Here is an 18,853-nt window from a genome sequence, read left to right as displayed (position 1 = left end):
TTGAAGGCGTAAAGTGAAATTTTAATTAACACATAAAAACTTGAAATCAGCGGCTCCTAATGGAATAGGCAACAAATCCACCTTGCCACTCACTGCCACTAAATCACCACCCCCAAGTTAAACTGGTGCTTGTTGTTGAATAAACTTCATAAGTAATTTTAAACACTATTTTTCAAACATTTTAGATGAAAAATTATTACTTAATATTTTTTTATAATAGGTTTCTTTGAAAATAATTAATTATTAATTTTAGGTAAGATTTTATCAATTACTGTGCTGAAAGCATCCTTTTACCGAGGTAACAGTATAGGCAATGTGAACATAATTCTATATGTAATATGTTTAAAAATTTAGATAAAAACAACAGTAATTGAGAACCATAGAATCTAATTCCATAAGTTGATAAATTGGTATACCCCACTTAATGTTTGCTTCGATACTTGAAATCCTGAAGAAATAAAAAAAAAGAATTTGAAATTTACTCTCTTCAATATTTTACGACTATAGACTCTTATTTTTGATAAAAAAATTGTAATGACCCTGTAGGCCATTTACTCGTATCAATGTATATTAACTGTTTAGAGCTTTTCTATAGCGATTCAAAGCCGTTTATGTCTTGCTGGGACTAACAGTAGTGTCACCTAGTCACTCCTTTGGTTTTTATCAAGTTTTTGTATTTTGGAGCTTTGAAGTTAGAATTGTTAGCTTTGATCAAAACTTCAGGAAATTGACCTTTGAATGTAACTCTGATGGTTCCTTTAGCTCTGGAACATCATGTTTTGTCTAGAAGGACCTTTGGTTCAGGTGTCAAGGCTTCCAAACTCATTTCAAGCAACCTTATTGCTTTTGGCTAAAACAAAGTTATGGGTGTGGGACCCAAATTTTATCGATATGACCTCCATTTGAAGTTTTGAAACCTTTATTGTGTCTGGAATGTCAAATATTGTGAGTTAGCATAGTTTGTGTCTATGGGCCGGTTTCCAACGAATCTCGAGGCACCATCGGGGCAGTTGGCCAACTTCAAATTTAGGTTGGTATAGTCTTTGCTGGTGCAGCTAGCTTGTTCTTCACATCTGCGATCTTTGAATCATGTTTGCAAATGCCACTAAAATTGGTCTTCGTGATCGCAAGATCTGCATTGCGTTTGCGTAAACCATTCTTCTTAGTCTTCGCGGTCGTGGGTGTCAAACCACACGATTCAGATACTTTTCTCTCGAACTCTGTTCCAGAATAACATCAAAGAATTGTACAACACTCCCAGCATAGTAAATCCAATGTTTGCGGCAGGTTCAGAGCAATGGGCTTCTCTTAGCAGTTCCATTGGCAAGAATGCCTGAGCATTGTAAGAGCATAGGGATATTATTTCACCACTTGTCCATACGTTCAATGAAGATATAAAGAAGGTAATCCTTCCAGCTATAAAGAATAGCGTGAAATACTTGAAGCCCACAGATTTGCAGGAGGAGTTGCTTAAAAGAATCCCAAAGAATCCGGGCTCCCATTCAAAACGAAATCTGTTGTCTCTGATCTCTGATCATCCTTTATTAGTGCCAAATAAGAAGGAGTTCTCTGAGTTAGAAAGTCAGTTCAGTGAAAGAAGATATCAGTTGGATCCAGATATTGGAGTAAGAATGAAATTTGTTGTTGAACTAATCAAACAATGCGATGGGCCGAAGGAGAGGGTTATCATATTTAGCTAGTTACTTGATGATGGAGCAACTCCTTTCTCTCTTTGACTAGACATTAGGAGTTAGGACAATAGATTCTCTATATGGATGGGAAACTTGATGTCAAGGAGCAGCAGATATCAATATATTCTCTTAATGACCCTAAGAGTGATATCAAAGTGCTTCTTTCATCGATAAAAGCCTGGTCAAAAGGATAAGTCTTATAGGCAGAGGCGTATCCAGGATCTCAGGAAAATGGGGCACCATTATCTTCAAAATAGACAATTAATTCAATTATATAAATTTTACGGTGAGAACAAGTTGACGAGCAAGTAGGTAGTGGCAATCTTTATATAGTAATATATTAGAAAAAAACATCATTCACTTACAATTGTGCTCGACGAGTTTTCATATTTTGAAAATGGTCAATAATGGCATAATTACTTACATTTTTAAATATACTACGCTCTATATAGCAAACTAAAAAACCATTCAAAAGATCTTCATCCATCCTATTACGCAAATCATTCTTTATGTACTTCATTGATGAGAATGCTCTTTTCACGCTTGCGGTAGCAACAGGAATAATTAAAGTTAGCTTCACAAGTAGATACACAAGTGACCAAGTTTGATCTAGTTTTGTCCCTACCATCACTCTTGCAAGATCCTTGATTTCCTTCAAGTTGAGAAACTTGCTATCACACTTTTGAGCATAGACAATAAAATCATCGAGTTGAAAATTGAGTTCCCGAAGCTCTTTATCACCAAACTTACTTGGATAGTACTCGGCTAGTTTCATTATCCTATCCTTGTGAAAATTAGCAAATGAATCAACCGGACTCAAACGAGCCATACCGAGGAGCAAGTCACTAGTCACCACATCAAAACGATTATTGAGTTCTTGAAGTGCCAAATCAATGACGGCATACAATACTTCCACACGAAAGTGATGCAAATATGAAATATTGGACCTCTTACGCTTTGACTTCCCATTAGAGTAGCCTTCATTCATTTTGGGAATTGAAATACCATGTTTACCACAAAATAAGCTAACCTCATCCATCATAGAGTCCCATTCATCCTCTCTCATCATTTGCAATCGTTTCTTTGAAAGGTCAAGCAATCCCATAGCATTAACGATATCTTGATCTTTCTTTTGCAAAACTTTATTCAACTCATTCGTCAATAGCAACACCTTAAACATCAAGTGCAACATAAAGACAAATTCAAATTCATGAATCTTGCTCAAAAGATTTTCCGCCGCAAATCTATCAAGATGATATGGACAATCACGTTTCATATCCTTAAGCACATTAACAATTGAAGAAAAAAGAATCAGGAAATTGTCCAAGGTTTTAAAATGAGACCCCCAACGAGTATCACCCGGTCGTTGGAGGCCACGTTCTTGATTCAAACCTTGCCCTGTATGAACTTCTCCAAATTTAAGCAACTCTTCCAACTTATCTTCTTGATGTTGTCGAAGTGAATCTCTGCGTTTAAATGAAGCTCCAATAGTATTCAAAATATTAGTGAGAACATAAAAAAAATTATCCACATCCGAATTCATTTTGGAAAGACCTACAAGTGCTAATTGCAATTGGTGAGCAAAACAATGAATAGAATATGCAGATGACGTATCTTGTAAAATCAAAGACCTGAGACCATTTATTTCCCCTTGCATATTACTAGCCCCATCATAACCTTGACCACGTATTTTGGATGTACATAATGAGTGATCCAAAAGCAAAGAATAAATTGCCTTTTTTAATGATTGAAAAGATGTATCATTTACGTGGACAATACCCAAGAATCGCTCTATCACCATTCCACTTTTGTTGACATATCTCAAAATTAGAGCCATTTGCTCCTTATGAGAAACATCCTTTGATTCATCAATTAATATTCCAAAATAATCACCGTCCAAGTCTTCAATAATGGCCTTAGTTGTTTCTTTAACACAAGCCTCCACAATATCTTTTTGAATTGTCGGACAAATCATCATATCATTTTGTGGAGCATTACCTAATATTACTCTTCCCACATCAAAACTTCTATCCCCATACCATTTCAAAAGTTCAAGAAAAGCACTCTTATATTCGGAACCTTCACTTTCATCATGTCCACGAAATGGAAATCCCGATGTCAAGAGAAATTTTGCTACATCCTATTGAAACATTTATGATGGATACTATTTACCTTACCAACATGTTTTTTGAATCTTTCTAAAGCTTTGTTCCAAAACCTAAAACCAGCTCTTGTAAATGAATCTCCGACATTTCCACGACTTTCAAGTTCATTCTTGAACAAATAACAACACAAACAAAATGACGCGTCTGCTTTAATGCTATATTTCAACCATTGAGATCTTCTCTTAAATCAAGTTGGTCGAAATTGACGCATTTTATCTCCAAACTTAGTTTTAGGGAAGATATGATCAACAGGTTGACATAGCTTTTTTTGAATGTACTACCTCCTTACCGCATCTCGAATATTAGGACCATAAGATGAAATAGGCATTCAATCTTTGGGATCTGCTTCAACAGATTTAAAATCAAGCATATTATCCATATTTGAAAGTGGAAAAGAATTTATGTCTTTGAACTTCCGGAGCAACTTGTGAACTCACAAATGGTTGATTAGAGCTAGAACTTGGTTGGTCATCTTTTGGCTTTGGTAACTTGATGAGAAACTTATCCATTTGTGATTTGATGATTTGAATGTAAGAATTATTTTACCTACAAAATTAAATATTCATACTTCTATTCAATCTTATCAAAACAAAATAATTTTTAAAAAATGTTAGCATAAATAACAAGTTTACTAATAAAAGAATCACAATTATTAGATAACTATTTAGAAATCAAGAAATTCTTATAAATTTAATTATTCAAGCAATCAAATAATGGCACCACTTCATAAATCAAGAAAAACATATAAAAAAATGAAGTACATTAACAAATAATTTATTTATTTTTAGATAGCATACCTTGTTACTTGTTCTCAAATCTCACTTCTACTTCACCATGAACAACAAAGTGGAATGAAGCCAAAAGAACAACACTATGATGTCTTTACTCTTTTTTACCTTTTAGTTTAGGGCTTTGAAAAGTCAAAAGAAAAGGTTAAAAAAAAAAATAAGAAAAACGTCTAAAGAAGGAAAGGAGAAAAAGAAAGTAAAAAATATAATTTGACTTTATTGACACTTCTAGCTTAAGGTCTAGACATAGCTAATGCAACCTAAAAATATGGGTAATTGAACCTCTTTTTATTTATAAATTATTAAAAAGATCTATGAAAAGTGGCACATTTTATTATATTAATTAAAAATTAAAAATATTATGTGGATAGAAAAATTTGAACCACAAATCTATAAGTTATGCACCCCCTATTTGTACATACTTATTAATATACTAGAGTATTCTTTTTAACCTTGGGTTCACCAATACAAATTTAAAAAGATAATTAGAAAAATAGTAGTATTATATAAGGGTTAGGAAGGGGAGGATATGTGCATGTGAACCCACTCCCCGTCATGTACATACGCCTCTGCTTATAGGGTCCTCAAGAGTGGTTTTGCTTGACATTCTCTGGAATCCATCAATAGAACAACATGCTATCAGTCATGCCTATAGGAATGGTCACATTAAATTTGTGCATGTTTACTATCCAGTAACGTCAAAATGGGAGGTTGACAAGATCGAACAACAGATGAGAAAAAAGTATCGTTCAGATGTACTATTGTCTAGGAATGAGTCAAGATTGATCCTTCATGTTCTGTGTCAGAGGATAACATACCAGAATCCATGGTAAAGCATGAGGGCCTCCGCCATAATTTTTGAACAACTATCTCATGCACTGAGCAGTTAATTAGGTTTGTTTATCCTTTAGTTTCTTCTCATTTGCTGGTACATGTAGTAATCAGACTTGTTTAGACATGAAACATTTTTATTTTAGAAAACATATTAGGCTTTAGAAAACTCAATCATTTCGACAGACCAGTGGTTAGTTGCTAACAATCTATGGTAAGGTGTGTATAGTGATTCTAGTATGAAGCACTTGATTCAATATTGACTTAAAATACACAGTTCATGCAAGCTCAGATCATTGTGCAAGGAGATTAGCTATTTCCTATTTTCGTTATTAAAATTACCAGCAACACTGGAAGAAGGTGAATTTTGTTTATACCGCTTGCAAAGTGAGTGTTGTTGCTTCTTGTAGGCTAGCAGAAGTGATGAAAGTTGAAACCATTAAACTTAACCTATTAGGATAAGCAGTGCTAAAGTAATATACTTCTTAATCCAAAATATCTCTGAATAGAAGTGTAAGTGAAAGTTAGGACTAAAGCAAGAGTTAGATGATAAAGCATAATAAATAAACTTTGCATTGTCCACTAAGAATCAGATAACAAGATTAAATGTCTGTAAAGAAGCAGTAACAACATCCTAGCCTTACAAGAAAGAAATAAACATTAAGCCATTTTACAAAATCTAGCAGTTAACAAAATACACTAAACAAGTTGGATTGCCTCATGTACCTAACTGCTCCCATTTGAAGGTCGGTTATCTGAATTAAAGCATGAAGTAGGCTTTACACGAGGTGCATGAGATAGTTTTCAAAAATAGAACGGAAGCCCTCATGCTTAACCATGGATTCAAGTATGTTCTCCTCTGACACAGAACATGAAATATCCTCTTCATTTCTGGAATGAAGTACATCTGAATGATATATTTTTTCTAGTTTCTTGTTTGATCTTGTCAACCTCCCATTTCGATGTCACTGGACAGTAAACATGAACAATTTTTTCTAGCCATTCCTGTAGGCTCGATGATAGCTTGCTGTTCTACTTCGGGATTCCAGCGAACGGCAAACAAAACCACTCTTGAGGCCCCTATAAAACTTATCCCTTCTGCAAAGGCTTTTATCAATGCAAGAAGCCTTTGACATCACTCTTAGGGTCATTAAGAGAATTTATTGATATCTATTAGTTAGTTGCTTTAGGACTGCAGGGTCTATTTCTAAGTTTACTGTATTTCTTTTTTCAGTTATTTTAGGGGTAGTTACCATGGTTAGCACCATGACTTAAAAGTAGGACCATGATATATTTCAGTTTCTTTAATTGTAAGTTTATGTATTGTTGGTTCTTTTTACTGAAATACAACTCTCTGCATAAGCTTTTCTCTTAGTCATCTTCACATTTAAATTCCTTGTATTCTCCTACTTTCCTTTCTGTAGCAAACTAGACATTGTCTTCATTGTGTTATCTGTCATCAGTCTTACTAAAACTAACAATATCTGTCGCTGCTTTACATCATGTTTCCCCTCCATATAGAGAATCTATCGGCCTAAAGTCCAGCCAAAGAGAAAATTGATTTGCTCCTTGATCAGCTTTAGAGGATCAAGTAACTGGCTAAATATTATAACCCTCTCTTTCCGTCTACTACAGAGTCTGATCAGTTCAACAACAAATTTCATTTTTACTCCAATATCTGGATCCAACTGACATCTCTTTATTTGAGCTGACTTTCTTACTCAGAGAACTCGTTCCTCTTTGCCACTAATGAAGGATGAACAGAGATCAGAGACAACAAATTTTGTTCATAAAAGGAGCCAGGATTCGCTGGAATTCTTTTAAGCAACTCCTTCTGCAAGTCTGTGGGTTTTAAGTTTATTACAGTATCCCGTATACCTAGAAGGCTTACCTTCTTTACATTTTCACTACATTTATGGAAAAGAGGTGATATAATATCCCTAAGCTCTTCCAATGCTTGGGCATTCTTTTCATTGGAACTGCTAAGAGAGCCCGTTTCTGCTCCAAATCAGCAGCAAACTTTTGACTAACTACACAGAAAGGGTTGTAAAGCTCCTTGATGTTATCCTGGAACGGAGATCCAGACAAGAGTCTATGCTTCTCTGTTTCAATCTTCTGCAAAGTATTCCACACAAACCTGTGCTGATTCCGAGCAGTGTGCCCTTCATCAAGGACTAGAAGACTAGGAAATTTTAGAAGTATTTCTCTAGTCTCTTTTGCATAACCATCTCCATCTTCTCCCGTGAGAATCCTGAAGAAGACATAACGGATTCTCAGAACACTCATACTTTTTTCCCTGGAATTCAGATTCACCATGCTTATAAGTTGTTGATATTTTGTTTTCACAACACGGGATAAACAGTGAAAGACACCAACTATACCTTCATCTTCCTTTAAAGAGAAGTCTTTGCTGTTCAATTGGTGGAAGGGGATGTCAGCCACTCATTTCTGGAACTCAGCAAATTGGAAGGAGCTATGGTTACAGGCCGACACTGTGGGAAAAACTTGAGAAATGACCGAAGAAACACAATGGTGAGTTGGGTGTTTCCGGTTCCATGTGGGTTTGAGATAATGCATCCGCCCTTACTCTCAGATAGGGGCTCGCTTTGCCTCTCATGTGTTGTTGAAAGTGGTGCCTCAAAAGGTGGAGATTAGTTCCACTTTTTGTTGTATCAATATACAGCTTTAAAGTAGGATAAGTTCAGAAAAATAAGGTTGCAGTGTTAGGCAAAAAATGAGTAGCCGTTTGCTATATTTTAGGCTTTAGTTTTAGAGATAATGTTAGCTTATTTTACTCCTTTTCTTTAGCTTTTTAAGTTATGAATTTATGTATTTATATTGCAGTCATTATTTCAATAAAGGAAGGCAATTTAACCTTGTTACCTTTTCTTATCTTTCTTTGTCAATATGGTTTTATCTCCTACAAATTGGTATCAGAGTGTTGCAATCTTGAGGGACCTATGAGAAGAGAGTAAACCATATAAACCCTCTTTGAACTATTATGTCAAATAGTTTATAGAAAATTAATTCTGAAACAAGCATCTTCTTAACTCCAACAATCTTCAATGGTGAGAATTGTCAAGTAGTAGAGGAGGATTATGAAGTAACTCCTCTTGGTGATAATGCAATAATAAATCAAATGAAAAATCACAAGGAGAATAAGACAAGGAAAACCAAAGTTAAAGGTTGTCGTTTCTCTGCAGTAGCTCCTTCGATTCTTATTAGAATTATAAAAATGAAGTCTCCTGAAGAAATTTGGGAGTATCTCAAAAGGAATACCAAGGAAATGAAATAGTGCAGAATATGCAAGTGATGAATCTGATTTGAAAATTTCAAATGAAGAGAATGAAAGAATCAGAAACTATAAAAGATTATGCAGACCAACTACTCAACTTGGCCAACAAGGTCAGATTGTTTGGCAAGGATTTCACTGATGAAAGAATTGTTCAAAAGATTCTTGTTAAACTTCCTGAGAAATATGACGTTGAACTTTCATCTTTAGAGAATTCCAAAAATTTGTCAAGTGTTACATTGGAAGAACTTGTTAAAGTTTTGCAGGCATTGGAGCAAAGGAGATTAATAAGGAAAGCAGGTTCTGTTGAAGGTCCTTTTCAAGCTAATTCAGAAAACAACGAGTCAAACAAAGGAAGAAAAAAGAACAAAAAGTAGACGCTGAGACTGAGCAATAATTACAACAATCAGGGAGGAAGTTAACCTCCCTGCCCTCATTGCAAAAAAAGACAAATCACTCTCAATAGAACTATTGGGGGAGACCAGATGTCAAGTGCAAAAAATGTGGTCAACTAGGCCATGTGGAGAGGGTATGCAAGTCACAACCGCAACAAGATGAAGCTAAGGATGATGTAAATCAATAGCAAGAAGAGGAATTGTTTGTAGCAACTTGTTTTGCTAGCAAAAGCTCTTCTGAAAGTTGTTTAATTGATAGTGGATGCACAAATCATATGACCAACGACCAAGAACTCTTTAAACATCTAGATAGATCTTTTATTTCCAAAGTGAAAATTGGAAATTAAGAATATCTCGATGCGAGAGGCAGAGGAACTGTTGCAATTGAAAGCATTACAGGTTTGAAACTTATAGTTGATGTTCTTTTTGTACTTGATCCTAATCAAAACCTCTTAAGTGTTGGACAACTACTTGAAAATGGTTCGAAAGTGTTGTTTAAAGAAAAAGAATATTCCATCAAGGATGTTGATAATAAGGAGATGTTCAAGGTCATGATTAGAGGAAAAATATTTGCCTTGAACCTGTTGGATGAGGAGCAAGCAACAATTATCCGGTTAGAAAATAACTCAGAATTATGGCATAAAAGACTCAGACATTTTTATTATGATGCTTTACCCTTCTTGAAAGAAAATTAACTAGTAGAAGGTTTTCCAAGCCTTGAGAAGAACCTGCCTTCTAGTGAAGCTTGTCAGTATGGAAAGCAAACAAGGTTGCCTTTTTAGAATTCATCATTGAGGGCAAAGTAGAAGCTGCAACTTATTCACACGGATGAAGGTGGACCTCATAAAACATAATCTTTAAAGGGTAGTAAGTACTATATTTCCTTTATTGATGATTGTACCAGATATTGTTGGAGTTATATTTTGAATTATGAATCAGAGGTCGCTGATGTATTCTTGAAATACAGAGCTTTTGTGAAAAATTAGAGTGGTTGCAGAATTTTGGTGATAAGAACAGGCAATGGAACCAAGTGTACTTCGGAAAAATACAATAAGTTTTGTACTGAAGTAGGAATTGAGCATCAGCTAACAACACCCTATACTCCCTAACAAAACAGAGTAGTGGAAAGAAAAAAAAAGGACGCTAATTCAGATGACAAGGTTTTTTCTCCATGAGAAAGGACTGCTAAAGAAATTTTGGGCTGAAGCTGCAATATTTGCAGTATTTCTACTAAACAGATTGCCAACTAAGGCCTTGCAAAATAAGACACCATTTGAGGCTTGGTTGGGTTACATGCCATTGCAAAAATATATGAAAATATTTGGTTGTCTTTATTTTTCTTATGTACCTCAGGTGAAAATAGATAAGTTGGATAATAAGGATGAACCTGTAATTTTTGTAGGATACGAAAGTCTCTCAAAAGCTTATAGGATCTATCAACCTCAAAATGACAAAATCATTGTTAGCGGGGATGTCAAGTTCATGGAAAATGATACCTGTAGTTTCAAAGATGATGAGAACCAAAAAAAAATCTAGAATTTCTAGATGCAGATGTTGATGATATACCTATTAGAGGCGCAATAACACTTTCTTATATATATCTGTCAAGTATAGAGCCAATGAATCAATTTCTTTATATTATTATTCGAAGAATAAGAGCTATTTGTAGGTGTACAAGTTAATCTATCTAAGGAAATAGAATAAAAAAATATCCCTAAATATCTCTAAGATCCCTAAAGATCTCTACCTATGATTATGCTATGAACATTATGAGTAGATATGACTAGGTACATTTTGTAACATTCCCCCTCAAGTTGGAGCATAGATATTAATCATGCCCAACTTGTTACAAAGATATTCCACCCAAGTTCCATTCAAAGCCTTCGTGAATATATCACCCAATTGCATTCATGTCTTCACATAGCAAGTAGAAATCACGTTCTCTTGAATATTCTCACGGACAAAGTGACAATTGACCTCAATATGTTTTGTCCGTTCATTATACACTGGATTTGAGGTTATGTGTAGAGCAACCTGATTATCACACCAAAGTTTAGCTAGAAAAGAAGGATTCAAACCAACCTCAGCTAAAAGATGTTGTATCCATACGTATTTCACATGTGGACTGAGCCATAGTTCTATATTCAGACTCTGCACTAGATCGAGATACAACATTTTGTTTCTTACTCCTCCAAGATACTAGATTTCCACCAACAAAGACACAATAGCTAGTAGTCGATCATCTATCAATTTTTTTATCCTGCCCAATCTACATCTACAAAGCATTCAACACGAGTATGTGTGTGGTCGCTATACAATATGCCAAGGCTAGGGGCTCCTTTTAAATAACATAGAATTTGTTCCAAGGCAGCCCAATGTTTGACAGTTGGTACACACATGAATTGACTAATAATACTGACTGTATAGGCAATATCTGGCCGAGTCACAGTAAGGTAGTTCAGTTTCCCAACCAACCTTATGTATCTTTCTGGATCATCAAAAGGGTCCACATCATCCTTAGTAAGATGTGCATCAGGAACCATTGGTGTGCCACACGGTTTTTCTCCCAGTTTACCAGTTTCTGCAAGTAGGTCAAGTACATACTTCCTTTGAGATAAGAAAATCCCTTTCTTGCTTCTAGCTACTTCTACACCCAAGAAGTATTTATGTTGTCCCAAGTCTTTGGTATGAAACTTGGCAAGTAAAAACTGCTTGAGAGAAGAAATTCAAGTACAATCATCTCCTGTAATAACAATATTGTTAACATAGACAACTAGAAGAATAATACTAGTCATTGATTGTCTATAAAAGACTGAGTGATCACACTTGTTCATCTTCAACCCAAATTATTGAACTACATCTCTAAATTTTCCAAACCAGGCATGAGGACTCTGCTTTACACCATATAGAGATTTTCTTAGATGACAAACTTTTCGATACCCCCCCGAGCAACAAACCCAGGTGGTTGCTCTATATACACCTCTTCATGGAGATCACCATGAAGGAAAGCATTCTTGATATCCAGTTGATGCAAAGGCCAATGTTGAGAAGCAACCAAGGAAATAAACAAACGAACAGAGGTGAGTTTAGCTACGGGGGAGAATGTGTTAGAATAATCTACCCGATAAGTCTGAGCATAGCCTTCAGCCATAAGTCTTGCAATAGAACCATCAGGATTGACTTTGACTGCAAAAACCCATTTGCATCCTACTACTTTCTTTCCTTTGGGTAAATCCACCAAATCCCAAGTATGATTTTCATCAAGAGCATGTATCTCTTTAAGCATTGCATCACACTATCAAGGATTAGTCAAGGCTTCTTTCACTGTTCTAGTAATAGAGATAGAGTTTAGAGAGCCAATCAAACAACTAGATATGGGAGATAACTAGTCATAAGAAACAAAGTTAGCAATGGAATATGTGGATTTACACTGACGTGTACCTTTCCGAAGAGCAATAGGAAGGTCAAGATTTTATGAAAAATCAAGTGGAGAAGGAACTAATGATGAAGGAGTTGATGTAGGATAATAATCATCATTACCTCTCCTCCTTGAGTAAACTTGAACAATTGGCAATCTTGTTGGAACGGATGAAGCAGGTTCTGGAGGCGTAATAGTTGACTAATTCTCAATGAATGAACTAGAAGGTGGAAGAACAACATCATCTGATTATTTTTTTACAGCACGAGTAACCTAATAGATCAACGACTCACCTACCTCCACCTCACTTGTAGAAATAGGAGGTACATAGAAGAATGGTGTAGCCTCTAAAAATACCACATCAGTTGACACTAGGTAATTTCCAAGCTCAACAGAATAAAACTGATACCCTTTCTGAAGTCGAGAATAACCCAAGAAAACGCATTTTAACGCCTTTGGATCAAATTTAGTAACAGATGGTCGAACATATGGAACATAACATGGGCTTCTAAACACCTTAGGTTCCACCAAAAATAGTGATTTGTATGGAAAAGGAACACTATAAGGCATATTACCTGCCAACACAGTCGACGACATACGATTGATCAGAAAACAAGTTGTAGCAACTGCATCAGCCCAAAATTGTTTGGGGACTTTCAATTGGAACAAAAGTGCCCGAGCTGTCTCAAGTAGATGCCTATTCTTCCTCTCATCAACTCCATTTTGAGAAGGTGTATCAACATATGAAGACTGATGAAGAATACCGTGCTTTCTCATATAAGATCGAAATAATTCTGACATATATTCTTTAGCATTATCACTCCTTAGAATCCTATCTGAGGCACTAAATTGAGTTTTGACTTCAGCATAGAAGGCGGCAAAGTGAGTAAATACTTCAGCTCGACTCTTCATAAAGTAAATCCAAGTCATTCGAGAAAAATCATCCACAAAAATAACAAAATATTTATGCCCACTTTTAGAAACAACAGGACATGGTCCCCAAACATCTGAATGTACTAACTCAAAAGCAGACACAACTCGATTATTAACCCTTGAACCTAGTGAGATGCGATGGTGTTTTGCAAATTTACATGACTAACATTCCAATGAGAAAATATGTTGAAACTGAGGACAAAGCTTTTTAAACAGAAGTAGAGAAGGATGTCCTATCGACAATGTGCTTCAAATGGAGATACGACACTTGAGCAGGTAACAAATCGAGATTCCCATTCATCAATGATATATGTCCTTTACCAATAGCCTGATTTGTAGTAAGATCACGAAACAAACAATGATCGGGAAAGAAAGTGATATAACAATGAAGGTCGCTAGCAACTTTACTAACAGAAATCAGATTAAAGGCTAATTTTGGTAGACTTAGTACAAATGAAAAGGTAATAGAGGAGGTAGGTTTAACAGTTCCAGATCCAACAATGTTACATGTTGATCCATCAGCTACTGTAACTGGAGAGGGTACTTTGTGTGACTGAAAACTAGAAAAATATTAGGATTGCCTGTCATATGATTGGTGGCACCTGAATCAATCACCCATTTATTTGAAGAGGTGATAAGACATGCTTTATCTGACTTGGGAAAAGCATTAACTAAAGTGGATTCCTTCAATAATTTCTTGTATAGAGAGAATTCAACAAACTCCTCAACCGAAATCAAAACCATTTTGTCAGAAAATGGACTAGACGCAGCAACAACCTCACATTGATCAGTCATTTTTTTTCCAACTAAATTGTTCACTGTATTAGATCAAATTGATGTTGAAACCAATAGAACATTCCAAGTAGCCTATATCTGAAAGTCACACTATCCCAAAAGGAAAGACAAACAGAACCTAACGGGCATAGAGAATCTTAAGGTTGACAACCAAACTTGAAATTGCACGTCAAAACAATTTTCCAAATGAGCAGCAGATAGCCTCCAAAACAAATCAAGTTCAGAAATTGTGGAGTAATCATTTAACTCACTGTTGCACTTTGTAGACAACCTCCAATCATATATCAGAATGAAAGAATAAATACCAAGAAATAGAAAAGTGTCAAACTTGACCAATGAGAGTGCACAAATTCTATTGCAAGGATTCTCTTCTCCAACATATGGTCTGATGATTAGAGGACCGCCACAAATTGTCCAGAAATGTCAAGCCATAATCGTAACAGAAAATCAGACCAAGATACATCCACATACTTCAATATCTTCAATGTCTCCAGCAGTTTTCCTAGCGCATGAGACTCAAACTCTTCTCCTCTGACCATCAGATTCTGGTGTTTTGTATATCAGAGGAGTTCTGATCTAACTCAGACAAAGCAAGATAACCCACTCTGATACCATGTAAAGTACAGAGCTAATGAATCAATTTCCTAGTTTTATTATTCCAAGAATAAGAACTATTTGTAGGTGTACAAATTAATCTATCTAAGGAAATAAAATCAGAAAATATCCCTAAATATCTCTAAGATCCCTAAAGATCTCTACCTATGTTTATGCTATGAATATTATGTGTAGATATGACTATGTACATTTTGTAACAATAACAAAGGTGTAATGTTGCCATTTTAGAAACAAGAGGATTTATGAAGGCTGCTAAAGATTAGAAATGGAGATATCCAATGCAGGAGGAGCTCAAAATGATAGAAAGGAACAACACATGGGAGCTGGTTGACAAACCATCACACAAAGAGGCTATTGGAGTTGAGTGGGTTTATAGTCATAAGCTCAATCCTGATGGTTCCCTAAGCAAGTACAAGGCCAGGCTGGTTGCAAAAGGGTATGCACAATTATTTGGAGTAGATTTTTCAAAAACTTTTGCTCATGTTTCCTGTTTGGATACGATAAGAATGTTGTTAAATTTAGCAGCTCAACGAGGATAGAAGATACACTAGCTTGATGTGAAATCTGGTCGCCAAAATGGCTACCTTGAAGAAGAAATATTTGTAGAACAACCTGGAGATTTTTCTATCGAAGGCAAAGAAGACAAAGTGTATCTTCTAAATAAGGAATTGTATAGCTTAAAACAAGCTCCTAGATCTTGTTATAGCAGTATTGATGTTCATCTTTAGAGCGTAGGCTTTCAATAAAGTTACAACGAGTCTACACTCTATATTAGAAAAGAAGATTCTGATTTAACCATTGTTTCTTTGTATGTAGATGACTTGCTAGTTACAAGCAGTAATTTGGACTTGATCAGTTTGTTCACGACCAAAATGATGGAAGTTTTTGAGATGACATACCTTGGTGAAATGTTCTACTTTCTTGGAATGGAAATTCAACAAAAAGGACATGAGATCTTCTTATGCCAGCAGAAATATGCTAAAGAAATTCTCATAAAGTTCAAAAATGGAAGAATGCAAGTCTAAAACAACTCCTATGAATCAAAAGGAGAAGTTTTGCAAAGAAGATGGAGCTAAAAAGGTTGATGAAGGACTTTACAGGAGCCTGATAGGTTCCATAATGTACTTGACTGCAACGGGACTAGATATTCTTTATGCTATGAGTTTACTTTCAAAAGATATGCATTGTGCTAGCAAATTTCATTTTCAAGTAGCCAAAGGTGTGATTACATATGTTATAGGTACTGCGAATTTTAAAAGCATCAGACTTTCAGTTTCTTAGATTTTCTGAGAGTTATTGGCTGGTAGCTCAGATGATATGAGAAGCACCTCAAGTTACTATTTTAGTTTTGGTTCTGGAATGTTCTCTTGGTGTTCAAAGAAGCAAGATATTGTGCCTCAATCTACAACTGAAGTAGAGTACGTTGCAGCTACATTAGCTGTGTATCAAGCCCTTTGGATTCAGAAGTTGCTGGCAGATTTGTAAATGGAGCAAAGGAAGAGCATTGAAATCTTTCTTGATAATCAAGCTGCAATTTAAATTGCAAATAAACCCGTTACACATGAAAGACAAACATTTCAAGATCAAGCTTTATTCCTTGAGGGAGGTGTAAAAGAATGGAGACATAGACTTAGTGCAGTGCAAAACTGATTTTCAGACTGTTGATATTTTAACTAAAGCGTTACGTAGAGCAAGATTTGAGATTCCAGCTTATTCCTCTTTATCTCTAGAACTCAATAATAAAATATACACCTAAAGATTGTAAGATGGTGTATTGATGGTTTGTTTTCACACCAAGCTTCATACAGAGTCATGTCCTGCAATGCCTTAGTAGGAAATCTGTTCAGCAAATATAGGGAGGTTTTGCTTGCCTCCACCCAAAACGGATTTGGAATCTTTCTTTCTAGCAAAAGACACCTGACCATCTCCATTATTGTCTTGTTCTTCCTTTCATACACGTCATTTTATTGTGGAGTGTATGGTAATGTCAATTGGCGTACAATACCTGTGCTATTACAAAACGCCACAAACTAAGAAGAAGTATATTCTCCTCCATTGTCAGACCTTAAAGCCTTAATACTAAGATTACACTGATTTTATACTAAAGCTTTAAATTGTTTTAAAACATCAAAGACTTCACTCTGTAGTCTAATTAAACCCAACACATTTTGGTGTAGTCATCAATAAAGAGGAGAAAGTATTTGTTACTACTCAATGAATATGCTCTTATTGGGCCACAAACATTTGTATGAATGAGCTGAAGTTTCTGGTTCGCTCTCCATGCTTGATTTTCTTAAAATGGAAATTTTGTTTGCTTTCCCTAGGGGCAGGTTTCAAAAACTTGAGCGTTAAAAAGAAATTCAGGTATATTTTCCACTAGCTCCTTTTTTATCTCTGTGATGCTTCTCATATCGAAGTAACCAAACCTTTTGTGCCATAAGTTTGTACATGTTTATGAAGTAATAGTGTAAGCCTTCTCAGTAATTTTCTCCCAAGAAAATGAAAACATTCTGTTGCTCATTATGACATTAAATAATTCTACTCTAGGAAGGTTAGAAACAACACCTTCACATTTCTTAAAATGCAAAGAATAATTATTTTCAAGCATTTGTCCAACACTCAAATGATTTTGACTCATGTCAGGTTTGTACAGTATATCATGAATAGTTTTCATACCTTATAATATTGAAATTGACATTGTACCTCGGCCTTTGACTTTTACTGCCTCACTGTTTCCCACTTTTACTTTAGTGTAAGTATCATCAAGGAATTTCAAATTTTCAGCATCATTGGACAAGTGATGTGTGCAACCACTATCAAGAAACCATGAATCACAGGCTTCATTGATTGAAAAGTATAAAACTGCAAAGAGTTGCTCCTAATGTGAATTTGCAGCTTCTGCTACTTGTGTTTGGAAAGCTCCTAAGGCCTTTGCTCTTGATTTGCAAACCTTGGATATATTCCCCGCTTGCTTACAGTTTCCGCATATATCATCGACTCTCCACCAACAGTGCTTCTCCAGATGTGTAGTTCTTTTACAATGTTCTCATGGAGGGAACTTTTGCTTCACATCTCCTCTATTGTTTCCCCCATCATGCTTGTCCTTATTCTTTTGGTTGAACTTTTGCTTTCCTTTACCAAAAGTTTTCTTTTGTACAAAAAAACTCCTTCAGTGAACTTTTCCCATCTCATAGTTCTTTTCTCTTGTGCTTGAAGAGCACTCATTAGCTCACCTAATGAAAGTTTGCCTAGATCCTTGGATTCTTCAACAGAAGAATTCTTGGATTGAAACATCTCACAAAGAGTAACAAGAACTTTCTCCACAATTCATTTGTCCGTAAATTCTTCACCAAGAAATCTAATGTTATTAACAATTAAAGAGATTCGGTCGCATACTTACTGATTAATTCATCTTCCTGCATATTCAAGTACTCAAACTCTCTTTTCAGGTGCAACACTTGCATTTGACGTGTTCTATCGTTGCCTTGATATTCTTTTTTCAACCTATTCCAAACCTCTTTTGTTGTTTAATAAGCCATTAGATTTCTTTACCTTCTCTTCACTATTGGATTTGATCTGAGCCATGGTAGGATTTGTAGGTAGAGCAACAATTGGTTTATCTTCCGTCACATTTTCTCAAAGTTCATAGGTTTCCAGAAAAGCTTGAATATTCACAGACCAGGGGTGTGTTTGGTATGAAGGAAAATGTTTTCCAAGAAAACAAGTTGATTTTTGACTTATTTTTTCATGTTTGGTTGGTGAGTAGAGAATATTTTCCGGAAAAGATTTTTTAGTGTTTGATTTATGAATGAAAATTATTTTTGAGAAAATATCTCTTTTTTTACTAGAGAGTAGAAAATAATTTTTGAATTGAGATTGAATTTTTTTTTTAAAAAATAACTTAAATTATTATTTGGGGGGGGGGGGGGG

At 35.4% G+C, this 18,853-nt stretch overlaps 1 protein-coding gene and 1 pseudogene across 1 annotated transcript; both read right to left on the bottom strand.

Moving 5' to 3' along the window:
* Positions 1-1,026: 1,026 nt before the first annotated feature.
* On the bottom strand, positions 1,027-3,943 carry LOC125853852 (uncharacterized). The gene is made up of 3 exons (XM_049533608.1): positions 3,917-3,943; positions 2,157-3,831; positions 1,027-1,220 (listed from the first exon to the last, which is right to left on the bottom strand). The coding sequence occupies exons 1-3, from the start codon at positions 3,941-3,943 to the stop codon at positions 1,027-1,029; spliced, it is 1,896 nt and encodes a 631-aa protein (XP_049389565.1).
* Positions 3,944-6,201: 2,258 nt separating this feature from the next.
* LOC125842228 (SNF2 domain-containing protein CLASSY 3-like) overlaps positions 6,202-18,853 on the bottom strand; it is a 26,735-nt pseudogene continuing 14,083 nt past the window's right edge.

Source organism: Solanum stenotomum, chromosome 1 (genome assembly GCF_019186545.1).
Source record: "Solanum stenotomum isolate F172 chromosome 1, ASM1918654v1, whole genome shotgun sequence".
Classification (NCBI taxonomy): domain Eukaryota; kingdom Viridiplantae; phylum Streptophyta; class Magnoliopsida; order Solanales; family Solanaceae; genus Solanum; species Solanum stenotomum.
This window is presented reverse-complemented; position numbering and strand designations above follow the sequence as displayed.

What these genes read in the sequence shown, in the direction of transcription:
- LOC125853852 (XM_049533608.1), bottom strand. Translation starts at nt 3,943, where the DNA reads ATGTCGGAGATTCATTTACAAGAGCTG. An exon ending in AGATTCATTTACAAGAGCTG is followed by an intron (nt 3,832 to 3,916) that starts GTTTTAGGTTTT and finishes ATGTTTCAATAG; the next exon opens with GATGTAGCAAAATTTCTCTT. An exon ending in GGATGAAGATCTTTTGAATG is followed by an intron (nt 1,221 to 2,156) that starts GTTTTTTAGTTT and finishes ATTCTGGAACAG; the next exon opens with AGTTCGAGAGAAAAGTATCT.